Raw genomic sequence first — 19,980 nt, forward strand, 5'->3', positions numbered from 1 at the left:
TACTATCCCCTGACTCTAGTGGATATGTCTGTATCCATATTCAGTTGTTATATCCCTTGACACTAGAGAATATGTCTGTACCTGTGTGTAAGTTATCATATCCCCTATTACTAGAGGATATGTGTGTATCCGTATGTCAGTTAGTATATCCCCTGTTACTATAAGTGATTTATGTATCCATATGTCAGTAAGATTTTCATTCATAGGCAGTCAAGCATACGAGACATTGTAGCGTGTCCACACTTGTAGTTATGATGTTTATTTAAATTAGTGAATGTTTGCAGTTTTTTATGTGTCAAATTTCATACAAATATAAAGAAATGAGGCACGATTTGCACTGATACAGTTACCTCCAAATTACATCATTTTAAACTGGTATATGTTTTCAGCTTTGAAAAATTACAAATTACAATTGGCAAAAAAACAAAATTAATGGTCAATGTGTCCATGGGACACAGATGATGCCCCCGCTTACACATATAATGTAAATCAAGTGCGTGTTTGCACTGAAGGGTAAAAAATGTTTTAATTTAACACTGGAAGGCAAAATAAAACACTGCATTGTATAGAGCATTGATTGTAGTTGATTCAACTATAATCATGGACAAAGAAAGATATCTCTAATTTTTAAAATTACTTGAGCAATGACATCTTTGATATTTTTAGAATAAAAATTTAAAAAAAATGCATTTTCCATTTGTAAAGGACATAACTCTAGAAAATTAAACCTGACGCCACCAAAATTCATATTTGATCTGTGTATTTTGGTGATAAGCATTGTTTGTAAGTTTCATAACATTTGGTTGAGGCAAACTTAAGTTAGAGAACGGCAACCAATTTTGTACTGATGGACAAGGGAAAAAGTTAATGCCCCCTCCCCCTTAATTGAGTTAAAATTTGTTAATACTGAGACTACTTTAAAATTGTTATAGTATATTCAACAAACAGTTTTCTAGTTAAGAAATTTTGATAGTAGAGTTTTAAAAACAACTTCGTCAGAATCAGGTTAACAAGATCTTAAATAATACACTTGTCCAATAAATTTCAAAATACAGTGAACTCCATAACCGCAATACACGATCAAGTCATTATACTACTAGTATGTAAATTATAGTATGCAAATAATCAACATTTTTGTTATTATAATGTATTCTTAAGTCAATCAAATGTCTAAAATGAAGTTAAATGTCACTTGAGATATATACGAGTAAAGAATGTGAGAGAAATATTCTTTTTATATTTAATAATTGTTGTTTTCAATATTGATTTTTCAATTACCAATGGAAGTTTTCATGTTTTACTTTTAATTAAATAATGCATTTTTTGAAATGAAATGAAAAGAGAATGATACTAGAACAATAATACTAGAAATAGAAACAATGAATAACCAAACTATCAAAACACTACAATAAAATTAATATCATCAATATCATATTTGATATATCAATCAAATATGACTCTGCCACAATCACCTGCGTATATATATTCTCGTTTGAATTTTTTAATGTCATTTCGGGACATTTTATAGCGGACTATGCGGTATTGGCTTTCCTCATTGTTAAAGGCCGTACGGTGACCTATAGTTGTTAATTTCTGTGTCATTTTGGTTTTTTGTGGAGAGTTGTCTCATTGGCAATCATACCACATCTTCTTTTTTTTCTGTGAAACAAACTTGAAGAAAAAACAACATGAAAAAAAATCCCAATAAATAAACAACAAATGTGACAAACAGCAACCAACGACAGCCACTGTTGTTTTGCGGGATCCTGATTTCAGACCGGCACATATGTGACTAGGTTAAACGTGTTTGCGAGCGCTCAATTATAGTGCCCACTAAATAATCTAATGTAAGTTTAAAGCTCAGTCGAACTTGTTTTTTTTTAGGTCAACTCTTAATAAAACTTAATTAAGATATATCCTCGTCTGTTGTTGACAATCTCTACATTTTTTTCTATCTTAATGTTTATGTTCAGTGGCGGATCCAGGGGGAGGGTTCCGGGGGTTGGACCCTCCCCCTTTTTTGAACGATCTATGCATTTGAATGGGGACATATAGTTGGACCCTCATTTTCAAATGGCTGGATCCGCTACTGATGTTTGTGCTAGATTTTTTAGTCTGCTTAGAAATCATCCACGCACAGTGGTTTCTGGCTTGCAAAGGATCTTCCATTACGCTTCTTATTAAAAAATAATTCTGTGAGTTGATATTTGTCTTCAGTGGTTTGATTGATTTGACAGGCGCTATCTTCTGATTTTCTTGCCATTTGTGATAAAATAACGAGTTACAGAAAAAGAGTTTTAATAATATAAAAGTACTTCATCATGGCAAAATTATTATGGAACAAAGACACAACCTTGTCATGGCCAACTGAAACGAACGAAACTTTTTTCAATGAGAAAAAACAGACAAATTATGGAAGAATGAATCAATGAAAACGTAACAATGTTTGCCTAAATAGCAACACATACATAAGTGGGTGATTACTTATATACAGTATTTCAAACTTTATAATAACAAATAGCTGAAGGTGTAATAGGTATAAATAGTAAGCATTAGAACATGTGAGCATTCTACTTTTTTACAATTACAAAAGTAGTAACCAAGTTTTGATGTATTCCATATCGATTGCTGCTCTCTCACAATGGCGGATTTTGCTCATGGTTCTATATAAACGTTAAGCATTCTTAGTTTGACAACAAATTTACAAAACCGTATACATATTTCCCATAAAATTACAAAACAAAAGTTAAATCATTATCTAATTGCCATTGCGTCACTTTTATCCAATAGTAGGTTTTGTCGCGACCTTGCCCTCAGCATCAGTAAATATACGAACTCGATCAACTCGATAGTCCATTGTTACCATAGAATTCTCTGGTAAAACTTGAATCTGAAATATATAAAATAGACATCATTTTTACCTCGGGGAGAGATAACCTTAGATGTATTTGGCCAAACTTTTAGGAACTTTTGGTTCTCAATGCTCTTCAACTTCGGACTTTATTTTGCCCTTTAACATTTTTTTAATTCGAGCGTCACTGGTAAGTCTTTTGTAGACGAAACGCGCGTCTGGCGCAAATACTAAATTTCAATCCTGATATTTATGATGAGTTTAATTATTATACTCATGAGATGTATCAAAAGTATTGTAAAAAGAAACGTATTGAACTGGCCTACAGAGGAGTAGATTTTAGGAGGATGCAACCCTTGTTGGGCTTCATATATAGTAAATGTATAGAAGTTGTTATACAATATACAATAAGAAGTAAATCAATTCATCTACCACAGGTTCACCGTCCAAAATATGTGGATCAGACCATAATTCTTTTCATCATTGTAAACATATCATCGATGTTAGGTCACATAACAACGGAATTATTTTTATGTAACATATAAATGAAAAACTTTTCTACAGCAGTTTAAAACTCACATTCAGTTTACTAACTTACTGTCATATTTGGATATTCATTCCTAATTTTTTCTTCAGCTTCTTGCCAAGTCTTAAAAAATACATTTGTTAATTAGATTTATAATATGAAAATTAATACAATTACAAAAAGAAAGCTACAGCTATAGCTACAGGAAGTCATGATAATTAGTTAGGCTCAGTAGATAGAGCAGTCACAGTTAAATCATAATGAAATTTCAATTAAAAAATAAGCATGTGATTATAACAAAATTTTGAAACTGGACAGTCTTTCTTTCACTGTGAGGATATCTACACACAACAAATTATTACAGTGCATGAGTCTGATCCTGGATACGGCACTACATATGACTAAAAATATATATATTTCTATTGTTTCCTAAGTTTATAACCTTAATAAATTTATATAATATTGGAGATTATTAACAAAGGAATTTAATACAAAGATATTTTAGATTTAAAACATAAAAAAACAAATAGTTGGAATGCTTCGTGGTTTGATGTGTAATTAGATAGATCTCAATTGACAGTTAAAGTGAAAAGGGTTGTTGATTGGAGAAAAAAAACCCATACATATAAACAGATAAAAGAAGACCTCTCCGGTTACATGTTGGTGGCAACGAAGGTTCATTATGTCCATTGCTTAAAAGCAAGTCTTAAAAATAAATCCTACAAAACACAGGATTACTTACCATCCCCACTAATTCTGGCCATTCGCTCTTCGACATTTTGTATTTTATATCTCTGTGTGGGCGTGGCACATAAACAAACTGAAAGTGAAACTTGCTACTTCCGTTTTCTTCTTCACTAAAAAATCCTATTCACAAATGCATGACATATTTGCGTGTGCATTAAGTGTAGTAAAGTCTCGCTGTAAGAAAGAATTATGACATTTAAGCAAACGAATGCTTTGTTTTGACCACTTTTAACGAGTCTTTGCGAAACTAAAATACAGGGCCGAGACAAAGAAGGACGAGATATCTAAAACCGGAAAACATTTTTGTTTAACCGGAAGTCCTCTTCAAACTTGACAAGCCAGATCAAAAAACGTCAACGTGACAACTGTTGGGAATAAAAAGTCAGATACAAAGCTGTTATTTACGATTTTATAGAGAAGTTGAATCGTGACCTCTAGTCGTAGTTTATAGAAATCAAAACAATTTTAAACCCTTACACATACAACTTTACGAGACAAAATGAAACTGATTACACGGTTTCTGTTTATTTTTACATGGACAATATTATGCGTCTCTATTGTTGAAGTTTTATGTGAAAATCAAAAAGATATAGTGAAAGACATTATCAAAGGAAAACACGACGACAAATCTAGTGAGGTAAATTGCTTTAAAATTTCATAAACATCATCTTGAGCATCTATCTAATTACAGTACTCAGTAGTTTGATTTATCGCTGTGGATATCATTCACAGTTCAAATACCTGTGTGAGTTCATGGTTTAGTGGTTAAGACCGATGACTACAGTGCTGAAGGTCCCGAGTTGTATTCTCACTCGGAATGCTAAAAATATCAGTACATCAGAAGGGTGATTTTCACCCTCTCACACACATCTCTGGTACCCAGACTGGAGTTTAAACTAGAATGGGTACTACAGTTGGTCAAAGTTGCTCCCGACTACCGACTTTGACCTGGAGATCAATCTGCTGATATCTCTTCGGTTTGTCTGTTCCCGCCGAGCAGCCCGGTGGTTCTCTCTGAGTACTTTGGCTTCCTCCACCATAATAACAGACTCTGCCCGGTGTCCTAACACTCCCTGGTGTTGGGTGGGGATTGTCCTTGTAAATATTGAACATTGTAAATACCTTAATGACACATCTTCATTAATCCCAATAGGGAGTGTACACAGATTCCACTGTACCCTCGCAGCTTTCGAGGGGTGCTCCGTAAACGGAGGGATCTACGTACATACATACATACCTGACACAATGTCATTGTATAGATAATAGAGAGAAACATTCCATTGTGTGAGTTCTTGGTCTAGTGGTTAAAACCGATGGCTGCAGTGCTGAAGGTCCAGAGTTCGATTCTCACTCAGGGTGCTAAAAATATCAGTACTTTAGAAGGGTAATTTTCACCCTCTCACCCGCTTCTCTGGTACCCAGACCGGAGTTTAAACTAGAATGGGTACTTTGGGGGCCTTGGTTGGTCAAAGTTGTCCCCTACTTTGACCTGGAGACAAATCTTCTGATATCTCTCTGGTTTGTCTGTTTCCACCAAGTAGCCCGGTGGTTCTCTCCGAGTACTTTGGCTTCCTCCACCATAATAACAGACTTCGCGGTGTCCTACACGCTCCCTTGGGCGGTGTTGGATGGGGATTGTTCTGGTGGTGGGATAATTTTGTAAAGGACACATCTCCATTAATCCTTAGGGAGTGTACATGGATCTGCTGTACCCTTGCAAGGGCTGCGTCTAAATTGGCGGCATCTCGAGTACATACATGTACATAGATCATTAGAATTTATCACATACTGAGAATTGTGTCATTTGACTCCAGACACAGTGAATGGGGTCAAAGTCTGTATGATTTTTTTTTTAACTTATATATTTGGTTAAAAAAAGAAACAGAAATACCGTTACGTTTCCGATTTTGATTTTGTTAATAAAAAAAATAAAAAATTCCACAAAATTACCCTCCTAATATTTTAATATCATTAGAGGTGTTCCTGTCTATAGGAAGCTAATACAAAGAAGAAGAAGAAGTTAGGGATTTTACTTGTGACATTATTTAAGTTATGATGTCAGCATGTTCATGTTCAATGTAATGAATGAAACGCAATGCATCTGGTAAAGTTAATTCATGTCAAAGACAAGGAATTATTAAAAATGAAAACTTGGTATTGTGTTCCTCAAGTTCCTATATTTTACTACTTTGTGTAGACTACTCAAAATCTCACGACAACGAGACTGAAAAAAATGAGGTATATATCTGTGTTCTGCACAATTGCATGAATTAAAAAAAGGGACAAACAATAATTTGAACGATTTTGAGTTCATTAGCATGATTAGTACAATAAAATTTCGGGAAATTATACTGATTTAAAAAATTTTTTTTTTTTTTTTTTTTACTGTTATATTCATGATATTAGGGGACTTCATCCGGGTCCCCATATTAGTCGATGAGGTACGTCGTAACTAGAAATAAGAATACAAATATTTTTTTATGCCATTCACATCACTCTCTGCTCTTAAAAGATATATTATTTGTAATTAATGTTTTCATACACCTTATCGCTAATACCGGCTGACCCGACCGCTTGAACTTTTGACATCAACAACAATCACTTTTCCATTGTCATGATTGTTGTGTCAGATATTTCGTTTTATGACGTCAAAATTTGAAGGGAACCTGTGTGATATCCAGTAGTGGCGGACAAATAGCGATAAGGTTTATTATAGAGCAGCAGAATATGTTGACTTTGGTTAACTTACTCAAAAAGAAATATAAACCATCATGCAGGAACAGAATTCTGAAATCAAAATTAAAAAAAAAAAATTAAATATAAAGGGACAAATTCAGTGGGGATGAATTAGCCTTAAAAATAAAAGGTGGGAAATTTTACGATCCTGTCATAAACAATATTACCTACCTTCAGCAATATCCTGTAAATTGTACTGTTGAAATCCTATAGATTTTTAACAAAACTATCAACCAAATTCATATGATTATGATATTTTAATTAACAACTTACAGTTATTTCCAGGAATGGTTCAAACCATTAAAATCTCACTGATACCATAGATATGTTTTAAGATTTTTAATATTTATTTAATTAGACATGTTAAAATGTAGATACACATGATACAATACTTTCATGATTTTATTTCATATTTTTATGGTGTCATCAACTATACTAGAATTGCACAACAGGAAATAAATATCTGACTTGATACACTTTTCTCAGAATTCTTCTTCTTTGAACTCTTAGATTTGTATTTTTTGTGGTCTACGAAACCCACCAAAAATTGGTTCATAAATTATAAGGAAGAGAAATGAATACATGTACATGTACATAGTTGTTTGTTGTTTGTCAATTAATTTCAACTGAGACAGTCTGTCAGTCTTATAATCTAGGAGGAGTTGACATAGTTAAAAATGATGTCCTGATACAAATATTTACAATTTATGATGGTTCCTGTTAGGATAAAGACAAAGATTTATACATTATATGTCATCGTCACTCATGGTTTTGTTTATATTTTTTCAGCATGAGAAAGAAAGCTCTAATGAAGGATCAATGTTCCACGCTTTGCGAAAGAAGAGTGGAAACTTAGGATTTCTCCATGCATTTTTGGCTTCATTATCTGTGATTCTTGTATCAGAGATTGGTGATAAGACATTTTTCATAGCAGCTATCATGGCTATGAGACATTCCAGAACTATTGTGTTTGCTGGTGCTATATCCTCTTTGTGGCTGATGACTATTTTATCAGGTATGTTAATCTGTAGTTATTGAACTCTGTCACAGGGGATCAGCCTCCGAGCAGGACAAGACTCCCAGACATTACACATACACCACCATAGGACAAAAGCCACATATTTAAGTTGTATTTGTAGTTTATACATGTATACATACATTTAAGTTCTAAAATAAATTTTAGATATAAAGACAATATTAGTCAATGTTTTCATTAATTTCTTATGTTGAAAATCATTTTTAGGCAGTTAAGCTGCCTTATGCGAGCACCCTGGATTTGTGTCCTACCTAATAAATGCTGAAGTACATGCCATTGTTATCATCTAGCTGGTTACTATGTTATTTATAACTTATTGGACTGTTTTTTCATAGTTTACATTCTGGATTTAAAAAAATATGACCAGAAAAAAATTAAATGATCGTCGATTTTCCCAAAAGTTTTGAAGTTGCACATAGGAAGTAGAGCACATTAAGAATCCTTGTGTAGTTTATTATCCCCTGAGCTTTTGGCTAAGATGTGAAAGAACAAATGTATGAAATATTTAATCGCCGAAAATCTCTAAAGACAAGTAGTTAAGATTTCCCAAATTGCAAAAGTCGTAGGAATATTGTTTGTCATCAATACGTAGTACAACGTCAGTAGTCTTATTATATTATAAGATCAACTGTTCATGCTGTTGGCGGCAATTTCAAATTAGCAGACGAAATTTCTCAATTTCTCGGCAGATGTTCAAATTAGCGGTGGTCTGAGGTCCGCGACCTTCCACTTTTGCACGCGGAAATTCAACTTTGTTTCTAGCTATATGTACGCCCGACGGAGTCACCGTCCAATTAAAGAAAATAAGAAATAACTTTGCAAACCTTTTCACAACAGTCTCCAAATAAACGATCTAAAAACTGATTTTCATCATTATAATTCATGACAGCGATGTTTATTTTGTTCAACCACTAGCTTTATACAGAAAATCGCCGCCAAATAGTGTTTAAATTCGACTAAAATTTGTAACTGATTGACAAAAATGAAATTGTAAACACAATAAAATGGCTGCCGTGAAGACAAAATTTTACAAAATCAAATCCGATTCCGGAAGCGGATAAGGTCAACTACAAAAAAAATCCAGACAGGTGACAAAATACATCTATGCATAGTAAATGAATATATAAACACTAGAATTGAAAAGCAAAAGATATATGTTAAAGAAAGAAATTTTCAGCAGAAAATATTTTATACAGACACTCAAAACTAATACTTTTTGACAAATTTTAATGTCAAAATTCAATACAATGTGACAGCTGGGAACAGTGTATCTAACAATATATATGTTCATGGTCACACTACAGTATAAATTTTCTTTATCAGTGATAAATGATGATAATGCATGTCAGATGCTTTTAAAGTGTAAACAAATTACTGCAATTTTAAAGGGGTATTTTTTTTCTCAATTTTGTAGGGTCAATTAAAGAAGCTGGAAGTTTCTTACTTTATTTTCACAAATAATGCAACTATATTATATAATACCTGAATGCAAGCAAATAATATTATATATATGTGGCGTCCTTAAGGCCACTCTACCCTCTCTTGTTTGATAACTTGGAAACGGTTGAGATCCCCACCCCTAAACCATATTCCGGTAATCAAGTTTAAGACAATATAATAAATCAAATAAAATATAGGAGTTGTCCCTGGAGTCAACCACCACCTCCTGTTTGAGAACTTGGAAACGGTTGAGATTCCCACCCGTTCAGAGGTGGATTCAGGGCCCCCCTTTTTGGAAAAAAATTGGTTGCTTATATAGGGAATCACTGAAGCGTGACTGGAGCGGGCCCCCTCTTAGCGCAGTCAGTGCCCCCCCCCACTTATGAACATTTCTAGATTCACCAGTGCCCAGCTTAACCATATGTATTTATGTTTGAGACAATATTAAAAGTCAAATGAAATATAGGGAGAGTCCCTGTGGTGACCCCACCTCTCCTGTTTGAAAACTTGGAAACAGTTGAGATTCCAACTGTAAAACAATATATACATTAATGTCTGGGCCAATATAGCTAGTTGAATGAAATAAAAGGGGAGTCCCTGGAGTCACCCTACCCCCTCCTGTTTGAGAACTTGGAAACCGATGATATCCTCACCCCTAAACCATATATACATTAATGTATAGGACAATATAACAAATAAAATGAAATTTTGGGGAAGTCCCTAGGGTCAACCTACCCCTTCCTGTTTGATAACTTGAAAACCGTTGAGATCCCCAACCCTAAACCATATATATTCATGTATGGGACAAAATAGCAAATCATTTACATTTAATATGGGCCAGTCAGTCAGACCTTAACTTGTACTTCTAGCAGTCAACTAAAACCAATGTTAACTACCAAGTAGAACAACTGCAATCATTGCGAACTTGTATCACTGCAGACTCACCATAAAAATATACATTGATATATGCATTGCTTTTGAAACCTTGATTACATATAAATTATTTGCCTTAATAATTAACTCATTAGATTAACATAAATTTACTATAAATGAGTGATTAATGTTGAAGCAACATTGCCACAGTTTTCATGATTACATTTGCCTTGGTTTTTGGTTAACTGCCTTCAGTGCTTACAGCGCTTTGATTTTTTGATAGTAGACAAAAAAATAAAGAATAGAAATTAAAACAACATAAAAAATGTAAGAGTACCAAAATGAAAAGCTTTCTCACTAATTTTCATTTTATTTTAATCAAAGTACATGTAGAATTGTATCTATAGTTTAACTTGTAAAATGATTGATTGATTGTTAGTATTTAACAACACCTTCAGCACTATAGACAATATCAGTGGAAGAGGTAGAAGTGTCAAAGAACCACAACTTTCTGCAGGAAAATGACAACACATACACAGTGATTTAATTAGGACTCATTAACTAAGTCTTGACAGGCTAGAGATACAGTAGATAGACTATGTGGACAATTTGACCACCAATGCTCCCAAAGGAAAGACTTTAATCAACATTCTGTATTGTTAATTTTATTTTTATATTTCAGCTTTAACATGTATAAAGGGATATGCCACGACTATTAATGCAACACTCTGTATTGTTTATTTTCTATTTCAGCTATAATGGGATATGCCACGACTATTATTCCACGATGGTTTACATATAATTTTCTATTTCAGCTATAATGGGATATGCCACGACTATTATTCCACGTTGGTTTATTTTCTATTTTAGCTATAATGAGATATGCCACGACTATTATTCCACGATGGTTTACATATTATTTTCTATTTCAGCTATAATGGGATATGCCACGACTATTATTCCACGATGGTTTACATATTATTTCTATTTCAGCTATAATGGGATATGCCACGACTATTATTCCACGTTGGTTTATTTTCTATTTTAGCTATAATGGGATATGCCACGACTATTATTCCACGATGGTTTACATATTATTTCTATTTCAGCTATAATGGGATATGCCACGACTATTATTCCACGATGGTTTACATATTATTTTCTATTTCAGCTATAATGGGATATGCCACGACTATTATTCCACGATGGTTTACATATTATTTTCTATTTCAGCTATAATGGCATATGCCACGACTATTATTCCACGATGGTTTACATATTATTTTCTATTTCAGCTATAATGGCATATGCCACGACTATTATTCCAAGATGGTTTACATATTATGTTATATTTCAGCTATAATGGGATGTGCCATGATGGTTTACATATTATTTTCTATTTCAGCTATAATGGGATATGCCACGACTATTATTCCACGATGGTTTACATATTATTTTCTATTTCAGCTATAATGGCATATGCCACGACTATTATTCCACGATGGTTTACATATTATTTTCTATTTCAGCTATAATGGCATATGCCACGACTATTATTCCAAGATGGTTTACATATAATGTTATATTTCAGCTATAATGGGATATGCCACGACTATTATTCCACGATGGTTTACATATTATTTTCTATTTCAGCTATAATGGGATATGCCATGACTATTATTCAACGATGGTTTACATATTATGTTATATTTCAGCTATAATGGGATATGCGACGACTATTATTCCGCGATGGTTTACATATTATTTTCTATTTCAGCTATATTGGGATATGCCACGACTATTATTCCACGATGGTTTATTTTCTATTTTAGCTATAATGGGATATGCCACGACTATTATTCCACGATGGTTTACATATTATTTTCTATTTCAGCTATATTGGGATATGCCATGACTATTATTCCACGATGGTTTACATATTATTTTCTATTTCAGCTATAATGGGATATGCCATGACTATTATTCCACGATGGTTTACATATTATGTTATATTTCAGCTATAATGGGATATGCCACGACTATTATTCCGCGATGGTTTACATATTATTTTCTATTTCAGCTATATTGGGATATGCCACGACTATTATTCCACGATGGTTTATTTTCTATTTTAGCTATAATGGGATATGCCACGACTATTATTCCACGATGGTTTACATATTATTTTCTATTTCAGCTATATTGGGATATGCCACGACTATTATTCCACGATGGTTTATTTTCTATTTTAGCTATAATGGGATATGCCACGACTATTATTCCACGATGGTTTACATATTATTTTCTATTTCAGCTATAATGGGATATGCCACGACTATTATTCCACGATGGTTTACATATTATTTTCTATTTCAGCTATAATGGGATATGCCACGACTATTATTCCACGATGGTTTACATATTATTTTCTATTTCAGCTATAATGGGATATGCCACGACTATTATTCCACGATTGTTTATTTTCTATTTTAGCTATAATGGGATATGCCACGACTATTATTCCACGATGGTTTATTTTCGATTTCAGCTATAATGGGATATGCCACGACTATTATTCCACGATGGTTTATTTTCTATTTCAGCTATAATTGGATATGCCACGACTATTATTCCACGATGGTTTATTTTCTATTTCAGCTATAATGGGATATGCCACGACTATTATTCCACGTTGGTTTACATATTATTTTCTATTTCAGCTATAATGGGATATGCCACGACTATTATTCCACGTTGGTTTACATATTATGCCTCCTCAGCATTATTTGCTGTGTTTGGTCTCAAGATGATTAAGGAAGGTAGGAAACAATGTTCATTTAATGGAGGAGTGGTTGAATCATTACACCACCTGTCTACAACCTGTATACATTACTGCAAAACTCCATCAAACAATGAAGCCCTCAACATAGAGCAAAAGCTCAGACTTCATTGTATTTTCAATTTTGCCCTCCAGCACTACTTTTAGAGGAACAATTTGCTAAATTGGTCGATATGCACAATTCATTTTATTAAGGTGGTATCATTAACATTTCATCAATTAATTTAAATCACATATTCATCAATTAATTTATATCACATATTCATCGATTAATTTGGCTATGTTTCAAAGCTTTGACATTTTGTGGTGAAATTTTCAGGGTACCCTGTGAGGATAAATTTTCCCCAATTAACAAAGCCCAAAGGGCCCTTTGTAATAATTGTCTTACAATTTATTTCACAGAAGAAAATTCTTTGGAAATAAGTTCTTTGCAAGCATTGAATCCTTCCATTGATTTAACATCTTCAAAACAAAACAATTGGTAAAGCTTAGTTAATTAATGAATAAAAGAAACATGACCCTTATCATTGCACAGACATTGTTTGTTTACATTTTGATTTATACTTAAATAAATCACTCTAAGGGGCATTAGGGCAGGAAATAAGGTATGAATAGGGTTACAAAAAATGAAGATGTAGTATGATTGACAATTAGACAACTCTCCACAAGAGACCAAATGACACAAAATTAACATTGTTTTCGCAGTTAATGACAATTTAACAAAATGAATATTTGTGTTTTATAGGTTATGAGATGTCCCCTGATGAAGGCCAAGAAGAAATGGATGAAGTGCAGGCAGACATTAAAAAGCAAGAAGAGGAGGTAATATCAACAAGAGTTGTTTCCCTTTAACAGTGATATGTAGTAGTGATGAAGTTGAAACTTTTGTGCATCATTAATCAGCTTTAAATAGAAAATAACACTTGATAAAATAAAAATGTCAAACACAAGAAATTGATAGCCAAAAATGTACATTTATAAGTATCTTGTAGTCATCTGTTCACGATAGTAATCAGTTCTGGATAGTGATGTGCATGATTGACATAGAATTAGTTCGCAAAATCACACATGTTTTCTATTTGTGGGTATTCCAAGGGCATAACAAAAACTCGCTTCAAGGAAGCAATAGTTTTACACTTTTAAGTTTTCAGACATGGTACAACAGTACTAATAATATATTCCAAATTTAACCTATTTTTCCTCATCCCCTTGGTTCATACAGTGCACGTTTTCAAATGTAAACAAAACTTAGCTCAAAAAGAAGGTCAAGTCCACATGAGTAATAAACAACTATTAGATGTGGTGTGATGTTGCTATGAAAAAAATATACGAAACGCAGTTTGGGTCATATCTAATGAACTTTAAAATTTTATTCAATTCAATTGTCGAAAAAGTAATGCCCTTAAATATTGTTGATGTGACAGTAAAATATTGTTAACAGCTGTGACAACATCTAATAACATATAAGAATTAGTTTGATAAATTAAAACCATCTAAAATATATTAAAGATTAATATTCAATGCATATTTGTCCTTGAGTGATTATTCCTAGGATATGTCTCAATTGATCGATAAGGCTAAAATTCAATAAAAAAATCGTGAACATAATGGGAAAGGAATAAAAGTATCTACTAAATTACCACAATCAGCTTTGAAACTGGTCCTATGGAGCAAAAGTTTGTTACACTATAGCGAACCCATAACACTAGGATAACTATATGAACAAAAAAGATATAAATTTTGCTTCAGAAGTTGAACCTAGTTTCTTAATGATTTTTTTTTTATATATCTGTATGCTCTTTAGAACTGATTCAGTTTAACTTGACATTGTCCGTCATTTACAAGTTCTCAAGGTCCCTAAATATGTCTAAAGTGATAAGTTATTAGCCTTTCAATTTTTACCACAAAAAGTAGGGAAGATTTAGTATTAAGACCTTTCATGTTAAAAATGTCTGATAAAATCAATATATATATATGTAAATAAACTGTACAATAGAGACAGCACTGGTCAGCAATAAAATGTGTGATGTGTTAAAAAAAAGGTAAACAAATTTCCCAATTCCCCCAAAAAATAACGATAGCGGTAGTTGAAAAAACCAACAATATCACTGCAGTTTAGATTGATTTCTTATGCATAAAATAACTTTCATTGTGTTTACATTGTATTAAAGTTTTCTATCTACCTTTATTGCAGTATGAAAAAGAGCGTCTAGGAACCCAGGATATAGAGACTGGAGTTATACGGACACCGGGTCGGAAGTGGTTCCACGCATTAGTTGGAACTGTATTTTTACAATCATTTACATTAAACTTTTTAGCAGAATGGGGTGATAGATCTCAAATAGCAACAATAGTCTTAGGTGCTCGAGAGGTAACTATACAAAGATTTATCTGGCAAAAATATATCAGGCAGCATTCAAATTTAAGATGAGGGCATCATAGGGCTGTTTGTATACAGGAATCACATCTCTACTGTTGAATCATTACTATCTGGCCATGGTAGATCAATTATATATGAGGTTTTATGGAGACTTTAGAAAAACAATAAAATCAAATATCCATGAAATTACAACTCTCCCAAAACCGACAAAAATATGGTAAATAGATGATATGACAGTATTTGTCTGTCCACCTGTGATGTTCCTCTCATGTCTTCTTGCATATTAATTGATCTTTTATCCATTTTCAATTTTTGACTTTATTTCAAATTTTGTAATTAATTGCAAACTGCATTTACACTTGGATAGACATTTTCTGATGAGAAATCATTCCATTAATCAAATATTGAGATACCAATAGGAAGCAATATATTCTTGTAATTTAAAATTCTATTTGAGGGATTGTAGGGAAGATATACAGTATAACAGACCACTTAAACTACAAGTGATGAAATACAATAGTCAATGATAGTAAATCACACTGTTCAATGTATTTATGAATGTGTATTGTTGATATTGAAAACGTAATATTATTTTACATACTGGTTTTATTGTAGAATATAGCCGGTGTAATTATAGGAGGGTGTATAGGCCATTTTATTTGTACTGGAATAGCTGTTTTAGGAGGAAGAATGGTAGCTCAAAAAATATCTGTAAGAACAGGTAAGTGATGAATAAATCTTATCTATGATTGGGTCGGATGAAATGTTCCTATCTATAAATCTAATAGACTACTTTCGAGTTCATCCGTCACCGGAGAAAACTCGTCAATTATACGTGCCTTTGTGACCTCATTTACCAGATAGAGGGGATCACCTGTATCCCTGCACTATAAACATCCATCAAGCGTCTAAGTGATCGTCATTGTGCACTGTAAACTTATCACTAATCACAATTCCCTAATGACAACAGTGCAGATTGTCAATTTTGAGAGTTTGATTTGCGGAATTATTTGATTAATATAACTTTATAGTTTTTCAACCACTTGCTCAACATTGAAAGAAATGCATCGAACTCGAAATTTGTCTATTGGATGAACGTTCATATCTTTAATCAGTTTGATTGAAAGTTTATTTCTATACTCTGATTGGGTTAAAGTTTATATTTTTAATCTTGGAACTCAAATGAGAAACAATAAGACATTTAGTAAAATTAAAAAGAAAAAGAAAAAGAAAGAAAAAATGCAATAAGGTAATTAATAATGAGACAAAATACTATCAACACTTACACTGACAGTTATTGGTAGGTCAACATCTTTGAATTACAGTAATTATAATTTGTTTAAGTATGTTTCAACCAGAAATTAGATGTGTCGTTTCCGTTACTGTTAAAAAATCACACTATTTATTGTAATGGAGGAGTATTTAAAGTATGAGTAACGTTTTGAGAGAAGTTACAGTTAGTTTAATACTAATAAAAGAAACATGTTTCCAAGACAACATATCAGTCAGTACTCTTCTAATGCTTTCATTCTGTTACAGTGTATTTGATGATGTTTTCTTTTTGTTACAGTGACTCTGATTGGTGGAGTTGTATTTTTAATATTTGCTTTGTCAGCATTTTTTGTGATGCCAGAATAAGAAGAGATGATTAGAGATTATTATTTATGTTTGTGATATTAATAATAAAACATGTTAATATGGTCGTCTTTTACATCTTAATCATGATGTATGTGTGTTACGATATTATTAATAAAACATGTTATTATATTCGTCCATGATGTACATGTATTAAGTATGTTAACAATTGTTACCATTAGTAATACCCAAAGCATGAGTGACAGCATAAGGTACAGTTATCTTAAATTGCATATTACATTTTCACTTGTTTGTTTTCACATGAGCTGAAGACATTTGTGAATTGGATTATCCATAAACATGATAAAAAGAACATACTTTAAAAAAAACCTCATTCTTTAATCATTTGTTAATCATTCAACCAGTTTAACTAAAAAATTGGCAACAATCAACCAACATGGTAACTGTAATGAAGAAATAATGTGGACTAAAACACCATTTATCATTTTATCTACAGTTTCACAACCCATGAATAAAAATGTTTGACATGTTAATACATTGTAAATGACCTTCAATATGTCTATAGAATATTCCTTGCCAAATGAAAATAAAATAACTTAAATCTTGTAAAATAAATGTTTATGCCTGTGTTAATTAGTTTTTGACAAAAAGACCGGAAACTTTAAGTTATTTTCTTGATGGCCTTGACCTTGGACATATTCTTCCTCATGACAATTTTTACTGAACCATGTCAATTTGAGACCTACTTATGTTGAAATAGGCCCTTGCAGTCATGTCATATTTTGTCCTTATCTTTCTTCACTAGGCACAGCATTTTATTGAGTATTGTTCTTCCTGCCATTATTTCTAGAAACTCTTTCGAGATGTGAATTATAGTTTACCACATATTGAAATCAAAGGGGAATAATCAGCCATCAACATGAATTGGGTAGATTACCAGCATTATGATTGTGTTCTATATTGAAAATGTCCATATGGATATGTTTTTATTGAAACTGTTCAGATTTTGGTTAAATTCTTATGGTATTTTTTTTAATTGTATTTTTTTTAATTGTATAAAAGCTTGTACTAGATTTTTTTTACATATTTGATTTCATCTAAATATACATTTAGAGGTTCCAGAAATAAAAGCATGGGGGGGGGGGGAGAGTCACTCTTATACAACTCTGACCACCCGTAAAATAGATATTTTTGTATAGCAATTTCTCAGTAAAATGCAACCATATGTAAAAATGAATACATCTGAGTGGCTCCCCTCCCCCTAATAAATCTGTGAACAGTCCTTATGTATAATTGGTTTACAGTTCATATATTGTCACTTAAGGTGGTACCCAACACTTTCACTAAAATTAATTTGGCTTGTTTAATTTTCATAAAATTTTGATAAAGTATTTATTTTGACCCTTTGACAAAAATTTTAAAAAATCAAAACATTTGAACCAACCATTTTGTCAGAAATATTACACTGGTTATACAGCAATTTGACAAACACTGATTTTGATCATAGGGAAGCTTAATATTCCCTTGACAATATAACGTTATTAAACGTTTAGCTGATTTTACAGAGTTATCTCCCTGTAGTGTTAGGTACCACCTTAAATAGTTCATAAATGTTTGTAATGTATTTATTATTGTTATTTCTGTGATGTGATTGAGTGCTGCATTAGTTAGAAATTATTGTTTTGTTTTCATAGAGAGCATTAATTTCCTAAGATATCATTTATGCCGGGTAAAAAATAATCATACTTTAAAAGTACATTGAATAATTTTTGAGATTGTTTTAGTTTTAAAAAAATTAATTACAATTGTAATGCATCATGGAAAATTAGGCTGAATCAAATTGATTTTGATTTGTTCACACTTATTTGATATCATAGACATTTAAACTCCATTTTTAATTTGTTTCAAATATGAAAAATAAAATCTACTTCACACTTTTTAAATTAAATGACACAAAATTATTATATATTTACACCAAAAGAAATAATTTTTAATTTAAATTTTGAAATCTATATCACTTTCCTAGACATTCAGTAAATTTATAAAACAGATTTAAAAACTGTCATGTTATTTGCACCATTTTGTGTCTTACTGATATATCCCATTGAAGTTATTTATTTATAAAAAACAGTTTTATGTTTTATTGCTATTTATAGAAAATTAACAACATCTTCATAGGTAAAATAGTGATAAAAAGATAGGTAAAATAGTGATAAAAAGATTATCATTGGTCATCTCAATTCGATTGCTTTTCTCACTTTTGTGTTGATGGCTCCAGTGAAAAAAAATCAATCTCATTGAGATAACCAACAACAATCTATAAATATAGGGTTATTTTCAGGTTGGTTTTGTTTGAGGTTTTTGCCTAATTTTACTGAATTTAATGTCTTTTACAAAATGTTTTACTAAAAAAAAAGACACTTAAATAAATATATGCCCTTAGGTATTATTTGATTCTCAAATGAAAATTTTCCTTTAAAGTTCATTTTATCTCGAGTATTAATATTTATTCTAACATGGAAGTACTTAGATTAATCATTTCTTATTTATTAATTTCATCATTAATTACAAATCTACAAAAATAGATATCAGTATATTTTAATTAAATATGTTACTTTTCATTTAACATTCCAGTGTGTCAATTTTATTACATTAGTGTTTAATAATAAGCATAGCTGTTTGTTTAATGTTTGTCTTTTTCCAATGTACATGGAGATTTTCGTTATCAATTGATTTATATTTTGAATTCTCTTTGTGTATAGTCACTAATTATCTGCAGTTGAATTTGACACTTTTGAGAACACTTTTTCTTAAAAGTGATATTGAAAGAAAGAGTATGCTTATCAAATGTAAGATGAATCGCTTGCCTCTGTTTCAGACTAATAATATTCTTCCCCAATATATTTCAGTTCTTCCAAAAAGTTTTATTTTCAGATAATTATAAAAATGTTGTTTG

At 31.9% G+C, this 19,980-nt stretch overlaps 1 protein-coding gene across 1 annotated transcript; it reads left to right on the forward strand.

Annotated features, from left to right (window-relative positions):
- Positions 1-4,447: 4,447 nt before the first annotated feature.
- LOC134697290 (putative divalent cation/proton antiporter TMEM165) lies at positions 4,448-18,060 on the forward strand. The gene is made up of 7 exons (XM_063559466.1): positions 4,448-4,761; positions 7,650-7,875; positions 12,930-13,028; positions 13,794-13,870; positions 15,243-15,419; positions 16,044-16,149; positions 16,999-18,060. Exons 1-7 carry the CDS (start codon positions 4,624-4,626, stop codon positions 17,064-17,066), a joined length of 891 nt encoding a protein of 296 aa, XP_063415536.1. The 5' UTR covers positions 4,448-4,623; the 3' UTR covers positions 17,067-18,060.
- Positions 18,061-19,980: the final 1,920 nt, after the last annotated feature.

This window comes from Mytilus trossulus, chromosome 14 (assembly GCF_036588685.1).
Source record: "Mytilus trossulus isolate FHL-02 chromosome 14, PNRI_Mtr1.1.1.hap1, whole genome shotgun sequence".
Lineage (NCBI taxonomy): Eukaryota > Metazoa > Mollusca > Bivalvia > Mytilida > Mytilidae > Mytilus > Mytilus trossulus.